General features: G+C 39.4%; 6 protein-coding genes and 1 long non-coding RNA gene across 9 annotated transcripts; 4 read left to right on the top strand and 3 right to left on the bottom strand.

The window, feature by feature from the left end:
• The first annotated feature begins 113 nt into the window (after positions 1–113).
• Positions 114–2217, top strand: LOC106354805 (probable folate-biopterin transporter 3). The gene is made up of 5 exons (XM_048761636.1): positions 114–593; positions 746–1005; positions 1085–1180; positions 1264–1434; positions 1514–2217. Exons 2-5 carry the CDS (start codon positions 757–759, stop codon positions 2105–2107), a joined length of 1110 nt encoding a protein of 369 aa, XP_048617593.1. The 5' UTR covers positions 114–593; positions 746–756; the 3' UTR covers positions 2108–2217.
• On the bottom strand, positions 2178–4330 carry LOC106354806 (aspartyl protease family protein At5g10770-like). The gene is made up of 2 exons (XM_013794848.3): positions 3998–4330; positions 2178–3601 (listed from the first exon to the last, which is right to left on the bottom strand). The coding sequence occupies exons 1-2, from the start codon at positions 4191–4193 to the stop codon at positions 2334–2336; spliced, it is 1464 nt and encodes a 487-aa protein (XP_013650302.2). The 5' UTR covers positions 4194–4330; the 3' UTR covers positions 2178–2333.
• A 1246-nt stretch (positions 4331–5576) lies between these two features.
• Positions 5577–8398, top strand: LOC106430746 (lysophospholipid acyltransferase LPEAT1). Of its 2 annotated transcripts, XM_022704711.2 has the most exons (9): positions 5577–6285; positions 6681–6797; positions 6924–6961; positions 7106–7170; positions 7315–7383; positions 7460–7593; positions 7670–7810; positions 7900–7963; positions 8248–8398. In XM_022704711.2, the coding sequence occupies exons 1-9, from the start codon at positions 5806–5808 to the stop codon at positions 8265–8267; spliced, it is 1128 nt and encodes a 375-aa protein (XP_022560432.1). In that variant the 5' UTR covers positions 5577–5805; the 3' UTR covers positions 8268–8398. The 2 variants fall into 2 exon arrangements, with proteins under 2 accessions (XP_022560432.1, XP_013726995.1); XM_013871541.3 differs by lacking the exon at positions 8248–8398 and having other exon boundaries at positions 5580–6285; positions 7900–8109.
• A 60-nt stretch (positions 8399–8458) lies between these two features.
• On the bottom strand, positions 8459–9783 carry BNAC06G40080D (protein HEADING DATE REPRESSOR 1). Of its 2 annotated transcripts, none has more exons than XM_022704713.2 (4): positions 9627–9783; positions 9411–9543; positions 8866–9200; positions 8459–8788 (listed from the first exon to the last, which is right to left on the bottom strand). In XM_022704713.2, exons 2-4 carry the CDS (start codon positions 9535–9537, stop codon positions 8603–8605), a joined length of 648 nt encoding a protein of 215 aa, XP_022560434.1. In that variant the 5' UTR covers positions 9538–9543; positions 9627–9783; the 3' UTR covers positions 8459–8602. The 2 variants fall into 2 exon arrangements, with proteins under 2 accessions (XP_022560434.1, XP_022560433.1); XM_022704712.2 differs by having other exon boundaries at positions 8866–9215; positions 9627–9782.
• A 784-nt stretch (positions 9784–10567) lies between these two features.
• Positions 10568–14670, top strand: LOC106430744 (pre-mRNA-splicing factor CWC22 homolog). The gene is made up of 7 exons (XM_013871539.3): positions 10568–12097; positions 12205–12394; positions 12692–12795; positions 12915–13011; positions 13108–13409; positions 13561–13866; positions 14101–14670. The coding sequence occupies exons 1-7, from the start codon at positions 10778–10780 to the stop codon at positions 14443–14445; spliced, it is 2664 nt and encodes an 887-aa protein (XP_013726993.2). The 5' UTR covers positions 10568–10777; the 3' UTR covers positions 14446–14670.
• A 403-nt stretch (positions 14671–15073) lies between these two features.
• On the top strand, positions 15074–16102 carry LOC106430697 (chaperone protein dnaJ 8, chloroplastic-like). The gene is made up of 3 exons (XM_013871485.3): positions 15074–15475; positions 15593–15661; positions 15747–16102. Exons 1-3 carry the CDS (start codon positions 15236–15238, stop codon positions 15924–15926), a joined length of 489 nt encoding a protein of 162 aa, XP_013726939.2. The 5' UTR covers positions 15074–15235; the 3' UTR covers positions 15927–16102.
• On the bottom strand, positions 16091–17336 carry LOC111207324. Its single transcript, XR_007325369.1, has 4 exons — positions 17219–17336; positions 16737–16932; positions 16408–16595; positions 16091–16304 (listed from the first exon to the last, which is right to left on the bottom strand). It is a non-coding gene; the product is annotated as an uncharacterized LOC111207324 (long non-coding RNA).
• Positions 17337–17443: the final 107 nt, after the last annotated feature.

The raw sequence follows: 17443 nt of genomic DNA on the forward strand, positions 1-17443 counted from the left end.
AAAAGATTATATTTTATTTACCATAGTCGCATTTGTGGGTCTGATTCACGATTGTTAGTGAGCATGGCTCATTGCTTTTGCGCTATAAACTTGGCTGACCAAACTGCAAAGTCATACATAACAGTCAACTAACGGAAGGGCACGCACTCAACGCCGTCAACGGACGGTTTTCACTTCTCAGGGAGGGAAGACAAAGTACGATTCCGATCGATGAACTCCCAAAGCTCGTCACGAGCTTTCAAAGTCCAAGATTAACTGCGTCACGCGTGACGTCATCAACCCCAGTGCTTCTATATAACAACACTGGTCCATCTACTCAGATCGCCACCTCGTATCAATGGCGAACCGATCAGTGGAAACAGAGCACGACGCCGTTTCGAGGCGAAGTAACCAAGGAGGAATGATCTTAGATCTAATGTTCAAAAGGCCTCTGCGGTGGCTAAGAATGCTCGTCGAAGAGCTTCACTGGAGCTTCTTCTTCGGCGTGATCGTCGTCTACGGCGTTAGCCAAGGGCTCGGCAAAGGGCTCAGCAAAGTCAGCACGCAGTACTACTTCAAAGACGAGCAGATGATAAAGTGTTCTTAGCTTAAAGGTAGTTTCTTTGGTTCTTTAATAAAGGAAAGATTAAATCTTTGTTTCTCTGTTTGATAGGTGTTCTTAGCTTAAAGGTAGTTTCTTTGGTTACTAATAAAGGAAAGAAGAAATTACTAATAAAGGAAAGATGTCATCTTTTTTACTTGGTAGGTGTGCTTAGTATGGTGTCTATGATGGTGTTATCTCTGCATAAGAATCTGCAGCTTGGACTGGCGTTGTCCTGTCTTGTGGCGGGAAGTGCTGGAGTTGCTATAGCTGATGTGACTATTGATGCTTGTGTGACACAGCTTAGCATAAGCCATCCTACGCTCGCTGCAGATATGCAGAGTCTGTGTGGTATGAGTTCTTCTATTGGATCCTTGGTTGGTTTCTCCCTTAGTGGCGTTTTGGTTCACTTGTTTGGGTCCAAGGTAAGGCTCTTTCAAGCTCTCCTTGTTAGGCTTCTGAACAATGCTTTAAGCGTTTTCATTTTGTCCTGTTTCTTGGCAGGGTGTGTATGGTTTACTTGGTATGACTGCAGGATTGACTGTTGTGGTTGGGTTGATTTTGAAAGAATCTCCTTCTCGTAGTCCAGGTGGCAAGCATGTACGTTTTTTTTTGCTATCCTTATAGACCAAAGGTGTGGTTGTTTTATATTTGTTTACTTAATAGACTAACTTTGTGTTCAGGTGAATGAGAAGTTTATAGATGCCGGAAGTGCAATATGGAAAACTTTTCAATATGGTGAGGTGTGGCGCCCATGCTTGTTCATGTTGTTGTCAGCTGCAGTGAGCTTGCACATTCATGAAGGCATGTTCTATTGGTACACTGATTCTAAGGATGGGCCTTCCTTCTCTAAGGTGCTTTGACTTTGTTTATGGAGATCTCATCTCTTAGTTAATGTCTGTGCCTTAATGTTTGTTATTTTCTGTTCCTTAGGAAGCAGTTGGATCCATTATGTCTTTTGGTGCAATAGGCTCTCTCGTGGGCATACTGCTTTATCAGAACTTTCTGAAGAACTTCCCTTTCCGGAATGTAGTCTTCTGGGCACTTTCCTTATCAGTCCTGTCAGGATTTCTCGACTTGATCCTGGTCCTGCGCATAAATCTGAAGCTCGGTGTTCCTGATTACTTCTTCATTGTGGTAGATGAGTTTGTTTCTCACATGATCAGTAGAATCAAGTGGCTACCCTTACTTGTTCTCAGCTCCAAGCTCTGCCCTGCTGGTATGGAGGGCACTTTCTTTGCTTTGCTCATGTCTATTGAACATTTAGGACATCTGTTGTCCTCATGGGGTGGAGGAGTGTTGCTACACGCCTTGAAAGTTACACGTACTCAGTTTGATAATCTTTGGTTGGTTATTGTGATCAGGAGTTTGTTGAGAGTAATTCCAATTGGTTTGGTCTTTTTGATACCTAACGTTGATCCCAGCTCAACTATTCTTCCTGCTGATATGTTGATGAACCGAAGAAGTGAAGATGTGGTTGAAACTGACAAGATAGAGATGACTGCTCTGTTAACTAATGAAGCTTGATCCAGATTCTTAGACAAACCTGTCAAGTGGATTCTCTTAGATGTATTTGTTTGTTCATTGTATGTTCATCTGTTTTAGATAATTTTTTTATAAGAGGATTGTTTCTTACAGTTGCTATACCGATACAGACACACATATATATATGACTGACTAGTTGAAGAATTCAAACTGGCTTTGCCAAAAGAGATGATTGGCTTTCATGATATGGGAAGGGAACACACAATCATCAGATACTGCAGTTTTCTCCTGCAATGCCAAGTTTCATTTGTTTGGTATCATACACTACTCTCTGGTTTTTCTGCTGGTAGTTTCCGATGATACCAACTTCGTTTTCATTTGACAGACTTGCCAAGGCCAAGCAGACCAGAGATGCATCAGGATTGACATAGTAGAACACACCAGTGACATCCACTTCAAGCTCAGCGTCACCTTGGAAGATCATTTTGATAGTGGGAATGCTTACATCTTGATAGCTTGTGAGGTTAAAGCAAGTGTCTAAGATTGAATAGCCAGGAACTGAAGGAAACCCAGTAAACTGTTTCAGAAACTCTGTCTTCACAGCTTTGTAAATAGAAGGTGGTAGTCTAGTGATAACCGTTCCTGAATCGATTATAATCCCTCTACCAAAGCTTGGAGATTCCAGCTCCACGCCACCAATGGTGGCACCGGTGAGGTTCAGAATGTAAAAGGAACGAAGCTGAGGGTGTTGTACTAATGGAGTGTATGAGACTGAAGTTAAGTTCTTGTAGTCACCGAAAGACAATGAGCCAGAAGCTCCATCTTCTAGAGAAGGTAGACAGTATGAGAAAACTCCGTTGAAGGTTTTCATGGTTTGTGTGACTAAAGAAACTGAGCTTCTTCCTAAACCCGTTAGACCAGAAGCTCCTCCAAATAGACCTTTGTTGCTTCGACCACAACCAAAGACAAAGTTTTCCACTTTTATGTCGCCTAACTGGATACTCTCACTTCCCAAGTCTCCTCTAGTGTATGAACCATCCCCATAGCTGACGACGTAGTCACAACTTGTCTTTTCAACACCATAGCTGCCTCCACAACGGTCCGGGTTACTGGTAGCTGCTACAAGGTCTTGACAAGTGGATGAGTTGCAGAGAACTGTCTTGTATGAAGATGAGACTGATGGGTCATACAAAGGACCTTGTTGGTTGTAACATGACTTGCAAGGCTGGCATTGGACCCAAGTCAAGTCACTCCCAGTGTCAACTACCAAAGTCATGTTTCTCCCTCCTAGTTCAACTGTGATGATGTAGTTCAGAGTCTCAAGTTTCACCCCTGAGGTTAGTGGAACCTGAGTTTCTGAAATGGAGTCTGTTGTGGTTGAGCTCATGGCTTTGATTCTGAGTTGAAGTGATTGGACTCGAAGGTTGTCAAGAGTTAAGGCTCTTCTCAGTTTCTTACCCCAATCTATAGTCTTTCCTGAGCAAAGACCCCTATGTTTCATCCCCAGTGTAGTGGATGATGATTCTCTTCCTTTTGCTAAGTTCTCAAAACAAAACCATCAGTTTCTTCTATAAATACTAACGTAAACAGAGTAAAGAGTCAACAAGAGGATATATAAAACAGAGTTTCAGGAGGCAACAGACGCAAAAGAAACAAACATTTATGTTAGATGAGTTGGAGGAAAGAATCTCAAGATTCCATAAATACTTTGTAAAGCTTTAGAAAAAACAGCTATAGCATATAGTATTAGTTACAAAAGGGAGCTACAAAAGTAATGACTTTAGTTAAATGCTTAAACAAAGTTTGAGGCTTTTGCTAATCTAAAACCCATAAATCACGCCATTAATTAATAATATTAAACTAAAGCAAAGAAACAGTGTATATCTATATATCTTTCTCTATGGTTGGTGAACGTTTGAGAAACAAACTCACCAAGATTGTGAGAGAAACATGAACTGGAAGGTTCGTTTGATTTGGTGAGAGACCAAATGTTGTTGTGTAGACTGAGAATCTTCTTCTCGTGGGCGCTATGAGCAACGTTAACACACAACATAAGAAGATAAAGAAGAACAAGAAGGAAAGGAGCAAGTGAGAGATTCAATGGCAGAAAAGTTGCTTTCTTCGACATTTTCGTAAAGGAGGATTCTCTCTTCGCAGAGAGAAAATAAGAGGAGAGAGAGAGGAGGAATAGAGAGATTCTTGGGAAGTTTGGAGGTAGTGAAGAGAACAAAAGAGGAAGGGCTGGCGAGAGAAGTGGCAAAGGAACAAAAATAAAAAAGAGAGTTAGGACCCCACTTTGTGCATGAGAAAATTATTGGGGATTCACGTGAATTACTGCTATTTTATTACCTAATCATTACAAAAATTTACAGTGTGTGGAATGTGGATGGTGTTGCTACTTCTGTTAGTTCTTACAATGTTGGCAGCTAGTGCAAGCTGATGATTTGATGTCACTAACATAATCAACCAACCATATTCTTCCAAACACAACGTTAGTAACACTCGGTCGATCCAAGATTATTACGAGTTTCCGGCCAAGTTTTATTTACTCCCTATCGTAAAGCAATTCTTAAATTGTGATATTTATACAAAACAAAAGTTTTCAAAAACTTTGTCTGATAATATGTCCAATTGTTTTACCTAAATAATTATTTTATACGTTTTTAAAATACAAAAACTTAGTTAATTATTCTCTCACTCACTCACTCTCTCTCTCTCTTTCTCTCTCTCTATATATATATATATATCTTTTATGAACTTTTTTATTACTGAATCCCAGGTCGTCACACCCTTTGTTCACGCTAGTAAGTCGGTCATGGTAAGATTGTTCCATAATGTAAACTACTACAAGTACACTAATTAAGGTCATTGTCAAATGAAATGACAATGAATGTATGCATTATTTTCATCGTGATATACGCTTCTGATTGGTACTCAACAAAGAAAAACAAAAAAAAAAAAAAAAACAGAAGAAAAGACCACTCAACTCACAGTGAAATGGAATCTAATTGTCGTGATAGTGAACTATTGGTAGCTATGAGTATGTCTTGGACTCTGCAAACTTCTATATTATAATTAAGCCACTTGATTGTCAATGTTTACTAATCTCTTTAGTAAATTAAAACAAAATGATTAATCCTGCTTCTGAATTGAAAGGAGACATGCCTTGTGAATCACTTACAGTTTTATTCTTAAGTAGGAGGACACGCCTGATACATGATTCCCGTTTGCTCTGTGTGTTGCCACTAAAGTGTAACTACAGAATACTGAATAGTAATTAGTAAAAAAGTCCTGATTAAAAAATTCTAAAGAATCCATTAACATACCAAAAATGGTTAAATCAATCTCAGGTTGGATCCAGCTTAACATTGATCAGGCAGCGACTTACAATAAGACATCTGATTAATCCAACCAAGTCATATGCTTTATTTAACAAAAAAAAAAAAAAAACAAAACAGTTTGTTCTCCTCAAGTATATTACATTACCATGCACCTCGTCTCACCGAATCAAAACCCCTTATTCTCGTTTCACGTTTACCTTTTTAACGTCGACGAATCTATACGTGTGCGCGAAAGCTGAAACCTTTCATGGGGGAAATCTAGAGACGACGAAGAGACGGATTGCGAATGACACGTTCCTTAGATCCGCAATCAGACAAGAACCCACCACTCTTCTTCCTTGTCTGATTCCCCAAAACTGCGAGACCACAAAAAAGATTAGATTTTTAAGGCAATAATAAATGGAATCGGAGCTAAAGGATATGAATTCGAATCCACCGACGAGCAAGGAGGAACGCCCCTTGCTCAAATCGGAATCCGACGTCTCCGCCGCCATCGAAGAGCTCGACAAAAAGTTCGCGCCTTACGCGAGGACGGATTTGTACGGGACGATGGGGTTGGGTCCTTTTCCGGCGGCGGAGAAAGCCAAGCTCGCGGTGGCGATGGTGACGCTTGTGCCCGTTCGGTTTATTCTGGCGATGACGATCTTGCTTCTGTATTACTTGGTGTGCAGAGTGTTTACTCTGTTCTCGTCTCCGTATCGTGGGGGAGAGGAAGAGGAGGAAGAAGAAGTTGTTCAGGAAGATTATGCTCACATGGGTGGGTGGAGAAGGACTGTGATCGTGCGGTGTGGGAGGTTTCTCTCGAGGGTTTTGCTTTTCGTGTTTGGGTTTTATTGGATTCCTGAGAGCTGTCCGGATCCTGAAACCACTTCTTCTGAGGTATAAGTTGAGATTCATAATGTGGGGAGCTTGATAAAGAACCTTAAAGTGTCAGACTTTATTGTCGGCAGGCACTGTTCTGGGGACATTTGAGGTATAGGTTGTTGTACAATTCATTAGGATGGTCCTTATTTGAGGTATAAGCCAAGTTTCATTACGTGTGTGGAAGAACTTGTAGCCTTGTAGGTGTGGATAGGGAACTTTAAAGTGTCAGACTTTGTTGTAAGAAGATTCATTTATTTGGTGGGATTCTAGATTGTACTGACAATGTTGGCTCAAAGGAGGAGTTTTTGTTGTTGTACAATTTATATAGTATCTGGGGACCTCTTTTTTGCTGTAATTGGTTCAAGGTTTTGTTACTCACTCATGGCTTGGCGTTTGTTTTTTTCCTACAGGAAGGGGAAACCGATAAGGAGGAACCTGAAAGACCTGGAGTGATTGTGTCTAATCACGTTTCGTACCTGGACATTTTGTATCATATGTCTGCTTCTTTCCCTAGTTTTGTTGCCAAGGTTAGTTGATAGAGTCATGCTATATATAGTACTGCTTCTGTTAAAATTACTTTCTGAAGTTCACATTTTTTTTATTATCTTTTTTTTTTCTGGCAATGACAATTGTATTTATTTTTGGTTGTGAAGAGATCAGTGGGCAAACTTCCTCTTGTTGGCCTCATCAGGTTAGTTCTGAATAACTTTATCTAAGTTCTTGAAAAAAAAATCCTTTTTAGCTCATCAAAATATCAAAATGTCCTTGTTTCTGTTTTTCTTTTGTACCGATCATCTCAAATTTAATTATACAATCTTGTTTCTTTCTATTGCAGCAAGTGCCTTGGTTGTGTCTATGTCCAACGAGAGGCAAAGTCACCTGACTTCAAGGGTGTATCTGGTATGTGATTTTTTCAGGAGAAGTTGCTCTTCACCTTTCTCAGTACAGTAACTAGTGTATGCTAGTCTAGTATAATATCTAACTAATGATGCTCAATATAGTCTTCATACTATGTATATAACCGCTGTTTAATTATCTTTACAGGCACTGTAAATGAGAGAGTTCGAGAAGCTCATAAGAATAAATCTGCTCCGACTATTATGCTTTTTCCAGGTTCAGTACTGCTCCTGTAGTCCATTTACCAACCAAGCCATCATTTTTACATAAAACTGGTTTGGTGTCACTGCAGAAGGAACAACCACCAACGGAGACTACTTGCTTACATTCAAGACAGGTGCATTTTTGGCCGGAACTCCTGTTCTTCCTGTTATACTAAAATACCCGTACGAGCGTTTCAGTGCAGCATGGGATACAATATCCGGAGTGAGTGTTTCTGTTTTTTAACAAACTCTCAAGTTTTTGGCCTTGAAAATAAATTCACCGTTTCTTGTTTATCCAGGCACGTCACGTTCTCTTCCTTCTCTGTCAATTTGTAAACCACTTGGAGGTGATACGGTTACCTGTATACTACCCTTCACAAGAAGAGAAGGATAATCCCAAACTGTATGCTAGCAATGTCCGGAAATTAATGGCCAGCGAGGTATTTGCTTGTAGTAAAACTACTATATGCTTTTAGCTTGTGTTGGCGTTTACCCACTCTTGTCTCTGCATTAATCTTGTTGTTTGCAGGGTAATTTGATACTGTCGGATTTGGGACTTGGAGACAAAAGGATATATCACGCGACCCTCAATGGTAATCTTAGTCAACTCCGTGTTTTCCATCAGAAAGAAGAATGAAATTTTTTTACAGTGTCTGTAATGTAGTAGTCATTACCAAAGAATAAAACCAGTGATTGAATAATGGATCTGTGAGAATAATAAAACAAAAAGTTTGGTTTACACAACCTGAGCTTTCTCTCAATGTCTTTCTTAACTTCAGCATTTGTTTTATTAGTCAAATAAATCAGAAAAAAATGAAGGTGTTGCCTGGGGATGGACATGTAAATACTGAAGCAAATCTCTTTCGTGTTCATGCAGGTTTGTTTTGCAAAAGCTAATATTATGATGGACTCTCGAAAATTCGTGGTCCGTAGAATTTCATTTATTCATAGTACACAAAAAGATTACACTTTTTAACACCACATCAGTTATATATACACAAACCACTTCTATCTACATTTGTTTATTCTTTTTTGGCCTCTGTCTCCTGCTGAAGCAAGCTCAGACACATACATACATACACACCAGGTTCAAAATATAATGTAGTTGATTATTATTTGTTCTAACAGGAGGACACAACAGTAGCTTAACCAGATAAATAGATGGTAGTAAAGATTCTTTCTCCCTTACGTTTTATGGACAAATGAATAAACAAACAGAACAGAGCTATTAGCTAGGGTTCTTCTTCTTCTTCTTGGTGTATCATGTTGACAAGCATATCAACTTGCTCTTTCAGCATTGTGTTCTCTCTTTCAATCTCCGTTCTCTTGCTTCTCTCTTGTAGCAGCTGGAGTTGCAGATGCTCTAAGCAGCGCGAGTCTTCTTCTAGCTGCTCGTTTAACCCATCTATCTCTCGATCCTGTCCCACAATCCTCTTTTAATCTAACAAAATTTACCAACAAGAAAAAAGAAACACACAACAAGAGTCTTTTTTACCTTTCTGTTCATTTCTTGGACAGCGATTCTTCGCATGCTCTCAACCACATCAACATTCACCAGCTTCCTCTTCTTACCGATCAACCAGCCTTTCGGGTAGTTTGCAGACTCGAAATCTGGCGGTGGCAAGAGGGAATCAGCATCTGTTGTTGGTCGCTTTCCGTTCAAGTTTGTGATGGGTTCGAGCGGCTCAAACAGAGCTTTTCTTTTCTCGGACAGAACAGGAGGGGTTGTGGTGGTCATTGTTTCCCCAGCTTTATCGGTTTCCATTGCTGTTGTTGTTGTTGACTCATCCTTCTCTGGTGTGACCTCCATAGCATCTCCCGGTGCTTTGTCTGAGTTCACAGATGCTGGAATCTAAGTCGTTAATGCTAAAACTAAAGCTAAAGACAGAGAGAAAAAGCCTTTGATGAAACAGTTAACCGAGAGAGAGCTAAGTATTCAAGCATGACTTTAACAGCCTAAATCGTTCAGACGATAAAATGAAAAGACAAAAAAAATCTGAGAAAACAAAGAAACAAAGGAGACAGAGAGAGAAGAAGTACTTGATCTTTTTCTTGATTTCCACGCGATCTTGGTGGTAGAGACAGGGAAAAAACCGCCGACAAATCCATCACCAACTGTCTTCTTCTTTTTCGTATTGTCTCCCTCAAATCTAGCGCCTTTCTCCATTGTAATCTGAAAAAGTTCCCTAGAAATGAAAAAAGACACAAGATTTGGAGAAAGAGAAGTTGAAGAAGAAGAAGAAGAAGATAGCGTACAAGAGAGAAGGAGAGCTGTTGGATTTCAGTTGAACGGTAATGATTTGGCGTTTCGATTACGACTACGAAAGGCTTTTGCTTTGATCTTCAGACTCCGTGTCATGTTTTTTTTTTTTGTGGAGAGAGATAAGAAGCGGACAGTAGTTGTCTGATCGTCTTCTTCTGTGGGACCCTTCTTTCCCTCTTCTCAGATTATTTTTCATGCATCCTTTGATTAAACCGTAATTAACCAAATTAAACCGTGATTTTACATTCTACTTTGAATAAGATCAAATAGAGGTACTACCATGTCGTCATCTTTCACAGTTAATGTTACTCGATTTGTAGAATTTCCCTTGATTTTATTTTTCTAGTACTGATCAATACACTATTCTTATTTTCTATTTAAATATTTTATTTTAAACTTTACTTGGTGCATTTTACGTTACGATTGGGAATTAAATTACGTTATTAAGATTTTTAAATTGATTTATTGGGTAACGAGCACACGTCTAATCCACAAAGTCTTCTCCCGGCATAGTTCTTGCTTTAATTCAATTTAATTAAACATGAGCATACGTACATAGGACATGATTACTCTCTACTGTCTAGTTAATGGTCAAGGTAATATTTTAATCAATGACCCATTGAGACACGTTCAAAACTTTCGTCCTTTAATTTGGTAAAACTGAAATTTGGAAGTTGCAGAGGAGCATATGCCACGAACGAAGGCATCTTTCTTGAAGTTAGTGACTTTCTTGAAATGTGCGTCTTATTGTAATTTACAAATAGTATTTTGGAATTATATTCTTAACTGAAATAAAATGTAATCATGGGCTCACATATATTAGGATTCTTTTATATAAACATCATCTAAAAACTGGGCCTTAGCCCATTCTTCGTATCGACCGCCGAATAAAGATATATATATATATATACACACGTCGTGCCGTTTCCAGAAGCAAGTAACGAAAATCTTGGCGGGTAAGGAGCGGCGTAACTCCGAACAAAAACCAAATCGAAGAGATTTGATTTGCCAGTCTCTCACTTTTGCTCGGCGATTCAGATCTTGGCGACAACCTCGCAGTAGGGTTCTTGCTCCGAGGTTAGGATTTTTCTGTTACAATCGGGGGGAAAGGTTCGTACTTTATCTGCAATTCGCTGTTGAATCCATGGGTAGGCACGATAGTTCATCCGATGAAGAGGAGAGAGCGAGAAGGAGAAGAAGAGACAGAAGCCCAGATGTTAGGCGCTCGAGGATGGAGACGGAAGAGGTTGGTCGTCGTGTTAGGGTTTCTGATGACGATGATGACCTTAAGAGCTCGCGAAGAGATCTCGAGATTGGTCGCGTTGCAGATGTGAAAGGAAGAGAGAGAAGCCGTGGAGATAAGGCGAGAGCAGATAGCTCTTCTGATGAGGAATCAGCTAGGGGGTCTAGAAAGAATCGTAGAGAAGTAGACTCTGATTCTGATGATGGTCGTGAGAGGAGGGTGAGTAAAGGAAGAAGTAAGGGTAGAGTTAGAGCTGACACTTCTTCTGATGAAGAAGAAGATGAGAAGCATCTTTCTAAGGTTGCTGAAGATAGAGGTTTGGAAGACGAAGATGGTGATTTGAAGGGAAATAAGAAGGAAACCAGACAGGTTGAGGATGATTATGAAAGGAGAGGAAGCAGGAGAAGTCCCAAAGGCAGGGAGAAGCACGATAGAGAGAGAGGTCATAGGGGTAGTAGGGTCATAGCTGATAAGCCTTCTGATGATGAAGAGGATGATAGGCAAAAGAGCAGGAGAGGTGGGCGAGAAAGCCAGAGGAGGCGTAGAGATCATCTAGCATCTGATGACGATGAGGAAGGTGAGATTAGGAGCGGGGGAAGAGGAAAAGAGAGGACTGATAGAGGTAATGAAAGTCGCTTAAAGAGGGATCGGAGAGAGAGAGACTGGTCTGATGGGCATCGCAGGGATAGGCATCGGAGGGACGATGGAGGTAGAGATGAGAAGGAGAGGCGACACAATGATAGATATGATGACAGTCAAAGAGACAAGCTGAGAAAGGAAGAGAAGATTGAAGTTGCAAAGCCCAAGTTGGCAGAACTCAATCCGTCTGATAGCAATGCTGTGGCTTTGGGAAAAACTGGCGGGGTTTATATTCCTCCGTTCAAGCTGGCACGCATGATGAAGGAGGTGGAAGACAAGAGCAGTGTAGAGTATCAACGTCTTACTTGGGACGCTCTCCGTAAAAGTATTAACGGGCTGGTCAATAAGGTTAATGCAAGCAACATCAAGAACATAATCCCTGAACTGTTTGCTGAAAACCTCATCAGAGGGAGGGGACTTTTCTGCCGTTCGTGTATGAAGTCCCAAATGGCGTCTCCTGGATTCACGGATGTCTTTGCAGCTTTGGTCGCTGTAATTAACGCCAAATTTCCTGAAGTTGCTGAACTTCTACTGAAGAGGGTCGTGTTGCAGCTAAAGAGAGCGTACAAGCGTAATGACAAGGTTTGTCTTTTTTTTTTTTTTTGCTTTCCAAGTCTATAAGTCTTGTCAAGCATTTTGATTTATATGTTGTATTTATGCATTTGTGTGTTTTATTTTTGTTTTGCCAGCCTCAGTTGCTCGCTGCCGTGAAATTCATAGCACATCTAGTAAACCAGCAAGTCGCCGAGGAGCTCATTGCCCTTGAATTAGTCAGTGTACTTCTGGAGATCCCGACTGATGATAGTGTCGAGGTGGCTGTTGGATTTGTCACAGAGTGTGGTGCGATGCTTCAGGACGTTACCCCAAAAGGATTGCACGGTAAAGTTCCTTTCAACCTCTCTTTCTGTTTGTTATAGTGAGAAAGAGTAGACTGTTTTGTATTTCCACCTAATCCACCAACTTATTTAACACGTCAGTAATTATTGACAATTTGACATATAGTCCACTTCATCTCTTGGTGAATGATAACTTTGAAATCTGGTTGTGTATCTAAGCGATTAACTTCACCTATTTTTTCATTGCATATATGTTTTCTATCGCCACTGCTCTTCCCTTTTATTCACGTTTCTAAGCTTTTTTATTCACGTTTCTAAGCTCTTCCAATTGTGAATACAGGGATCTTTGAGCGGTTTCGTGGTATTCTCCACGAGGGAGATATCGATAAGAGAGTCCAGTATTTGATTGAAGGGCTCTTTGCTATTAGGAAAGCGAAGTTTCAGGTAAATATATTTTAGACAGAACTTTATTGAATTATATTCTTACATCCTTGGTGGTTGTAGAGATGATGTTTTCACTGATAGCATAATGCTCATAAATCGTGTGAATGATTTACTTTCAGGGACACCCGGCAGTTCGTCCGGAGCTAGATCTTGTGGAAGAAAAATATTCGCATGATCTATCTATTGATGATGAAGTAAATCCTGAAACCTCTCTGGGTAAGTCTACCTCATGGTTCGAGAGAGATGGGTTACCTTTTTATATTTGTGGAGCATCTCTTAACTTGGAAATTGTCTCTTATTTTCTGTTTGCAGATGTTTTCAAACCTGATCCTGACTTCGTTGAGAACGAAAAGAAATACGAGGCGCTGAAGAAGGAGTTACTTGGTGAGGATGAGTCTGAGGATGAAGATGGCTCTGATGCTAGTTCAGATGATAATGATGAGGAGGAAGATGAGTCTGATGAAGAAGATGAAGAACAAATGAGGATAAGAGATGAGACAGAGACCAATCTTGTTAACCTTAGGAGGACAATATACTTGACCATAATGTCCAGCGTTGATTTTGAGGAAGCAGGTCACAAGTTACTTAAAATTAAACTTGAACCAGGTCAAGAGGTAACTCATTCCGAACTCTGATTATCTCTACATTCCACTGCTTTCATATGTTTGCTTTACTGTTTGATGAATAAACTAGTCCATCTTAAAGTATTGTGATTGTTGAAAGTACACAAGGCTTACAACATTCTTATCCAATTCAATGTTGCAGATGGAACTATGCATAATGCTCCTGGAATGTTGCTCTCAGGAGAGAACATATCTGCGCTACTACGGTTTGCTGGGTCAGCGTTTCTGTATGATCAACAAAATTCATCAAGAGAATTTTGAGAAATGTTTTGTTCAGCAGTACTCCATGATCCACCGACTTGAGACGAACAAGCTGCGTAATGTGGCCAAGTTTTTCGCCCATTTACTGGGCACAGATGCACTCCCCTGGCATGTGCTTGCCTACATTCGGCTGACTGAGGAGGACACAACTTCTTCGTCCCGTATCTTCATTAAGATCCTTTTCCAGGTAACTTGAATCAACAAAACATTCCGTGAAATTCATTTTACCATTTCAGAGCTGTTTATCTCATTGGTTCGATTGGATTTGGGTCATGTTATTGCTTAATTCGTTTGTATAATATGATTGCGTAGTGAGCTATCTAAAACTGTGGATATGTTACTGCAGAATTAGGAATCTGCTAGGCAAATTTGTTTGTGAGACTGTTGTGTTGATTTGGTTACTACTTTGCATTGGTTGCAGGAATTGTCAGAACACTTGGGGATTAGGCTGCTTAATGAGAGGCTTCAGGATCCAACAATGCAGGAATCACTTGAGTCCATTTTCCCTAAAGATAACCCAAAGAACACGAGGTTTGCGATCAACTTCTTTACCTCAATTGGTCTTGGAGGCATCACAGAGAATCTCAGAGAGTACCTGAAGAACATGCCACGCCTCATCATGCAACAACAGAAGCAAGTTGCGGAATCAGAATCAGAATCATCGTCTGGCTCCGACAGTTCTAGTTCCGAGTCTGAATCTGAGTCGTCTTCTTCTAGTTCGGATGAAAGCGACAGAGAGAAGAAGAGGAAGCGAAGAAGATCTTAAAGAGGCTGTGTTGTTTGTCATTTGTACCAAAATTCTTCAGATTTTTCAAATCTTGTTTTGGCTACTCAACTTGAATTTAGATGAGAACTCAAATTGAGCAGCCATTTGGGTCTGTTCTTGCATACGCTGGTGATGAACAAGAGGCTAGACTAGCCAGACAAATAAGGTTGTAAACTGAAATGTTTTTGTATTGTTTTTTTGTTATTACTGTTTTTAAGTTTAAAAGTCCCTATTATAAAATTTTGAATCTTGATTCAACAACATATGAAAGTAAAGAAAACAGAGTTGAACTTAATCACAACTTGAAACACCACCAACTTATTAAACATTTCCCTTGTCTCACATTTTTTTGTTAAACCAGATCTCTAACTCCAAGCACAATAGTTAAATGGTTTTCTTTATTTGGGAAAATCAAAATAAAACTTGTAAACAAATAAACAAAAAAAAGTAGGAATGGATAATTGTTTTATAAAAAAACAGTAAAAAGAAACTAACTAAACAAAATAACAAAAAAGTAGGAATGGATAAATGTTTTTTAATCTAATAGATTTTGTAAAAATAGTAAAAAAAAAAGCCTTGGAAATAGGGTAATGGATAAGGATAGGGACAGTAATAGATGACGAGAAAACTAGTCACCGCTTCTCTCTCGGCTCTATATATTTGTTCCCTGCCTCTACCTCTCTCCCTATCCAGTCCACAAATCCATTTTTTAAAAATTTCACTTTAATCCCTAAAAAAAAAAAAAGAATTCATATTTGCTATTCTAGAACTCAAATTATTCTCAAGAAACATGACTATTGCTTTAACGATCGGAGGAAACGGGTTCTCGGGTCTGCCCGGATCTTCGTTCTCCTCAGCTTCTTCATCGCTTCGATTGAAGAACAGCAGACGAAAGAACACGAAGATGCTGAACAGGAAAGGAGTCGTCTGTTCTTCGTCTTCTGTAATGGATCCGTATAAGACCCTCAGGATCCGACCAGATTCATCTGAATACGAGGTCAAGCAAGCTTTCAGACAACTCGCCAAAAAGGTTTGACCTTTTTTTTACCTTACCTCAATCGTTTAGATCTGTTAAAAGATTCGATTTTTCATCGATTTGGTTATCTGGGTTTCTCAAAGTTGTCATCTTTCTGATCTGTTGTTGCAGTATCATCCTGATGTTTGTAGAGGAAGCAACTGTGGAGTGCAGTTTCAGACAATCAACGAAGCTTACGATGTAAGTGTCTTGTCTTTACGCAAACATTCGGTTTAAAAAAGCCAAGTCATTGTGTATTGATGATCTTTGTTTTGTCTTTTTGAAGATTGTGTTGAAGCAAATAAAGAATCAGATGGAGGGAGCAGAGGAGTTTCAGCCATTCGATGTCTATGAAGAGGGATTCAACGGAATGAATGATCCAGATTGCGAGACGTGGGAGGAATGGATGGGATGGGAAGGTGCAGGAACAAGAGACTACTCCTCTCACGTGAATCCTTACGCTTGAAGACGACGACTTCGCAATTATTCGAATGCACATAAATAACAACAGAGAGACTATAAGAACAATGTAAATAGTTGAAAATTGTCTCTTGAATGGCTCTTAAATGTAAATAAAGTCATTTCTATGTTATGTAGACTCTCAAAAGTATCCAATGAAAAAACTTAAAAAGCTTTCGTGAATTTGGATCTAATGATAATTAATTTGGATTCGAAGTTTGTTTTTGACCTTTTGAAACCGTCAAGGGTCAAGTTCTACGACCAAGTGTAGATAGACAACATGATCAATCTTTTCAACTTTGTAATAGAAAAAACCTAAACATCTGAAAAGAACTTTATTAAAAAGTAGAATTTTTAAACCATGGAGAATGCTCCGCTGCAGTACCTGAAGAGACACATTCACAAAGATGAGCATCTTGTCATTTTTTTTTTAATGTTGCAAACTCAAATCATGGACTAGTTTGTAGAATAGGTGGATATTTGCGTACCATTTTAAAGAGTCTGTGATGAATGGATACAAATGTGATCGGATAAGCACTCCAGTTGGTTCTTTATCCAGCAATGATGACCTAATTGATCCGTGAAACATAACAAAGAGGGAATGAACTTCCTTGTGCATGCAATGCATCAATCCTCCATATGGCTGGCTTCAATCTCCTTATTTTTTCTCTACTATCTACCAAAGTTTAGATCAAATCTAAATAAGCAACTGACCACTGAAACATAATGTTTTCCTCGAAATTCAATCTGAACATGATCCGCAGAGAGACCATGAGCTTGAACATCTGATTAGACGGAAAATATTCTAGCAGCTGACCTCGTGAATGTAATAAGCCCTTCACTGAGTTGAGAAAGTTACATCGGGAGGATAGAAGAACAAGACCTTCCTTGTCGAGCTCCCGTCCTTCGTTTTGGCCTCTCCTCAAATCAAACACGCAAAGTTGAAGGCTTTTCACCACCAGAGTTTATAGACACGCCATCCCTATAGCTTCTTCTAAGAGCTCATAAAAATCCTTAAAAGCCCAAAACAAAAGTATGTATCAGAAATCAGACAATAACTACAACTCTGTGTCTGAAAAAAAAAATCATACAATTAAGGGTTAGTTTGTCATCATCAACTCAGCAGATACGTAATGCAAAATGATCACCAGAAAACTCATAACTCGAGAAAGGAGAAAAAAATACGTTTTTTTAGTGTTATGATGATCATCGGAAAGATAGGTAAATTGTCGAAAGATATACAAAAATCGCATAACTAATTTAAAATTATATGAAAAAGAAAATGAAATTGATGATCACCTTTAGGATGATCGAACTCCAATTATCGCAATAGTTCAATGTCCAGAACGAGAATCACAAACAGAGAATTAAGAAAGAAGAAGGTAGTGAAGATCTTCATACGTCGTCCATTCGTCATCATTTTATTATCTACCGAACTTTTTGAGCGGTTAATATTCGGTTTAATGTTAGTTAACTCTTAAACCGGTACATTTGAATCTAAACCGAATTAAACTAGTTAAAAAT

The sequence above is a fragment of the Brassica napus genome, chromosome C6 (assembly GCF_020379485.1).
Source record: "Brassica napus cultivar Da-Ae chromosome C6, Da-Ae, whole genome shotgun sequence".
Classification (NCBI taxonomy): domain Eukaryota; kingdom Viridiplantae; phylum Streptophyta; class Magnoliopsida; order Brassicales; family Brassicaceae; genus Brassica; species Brassica napus.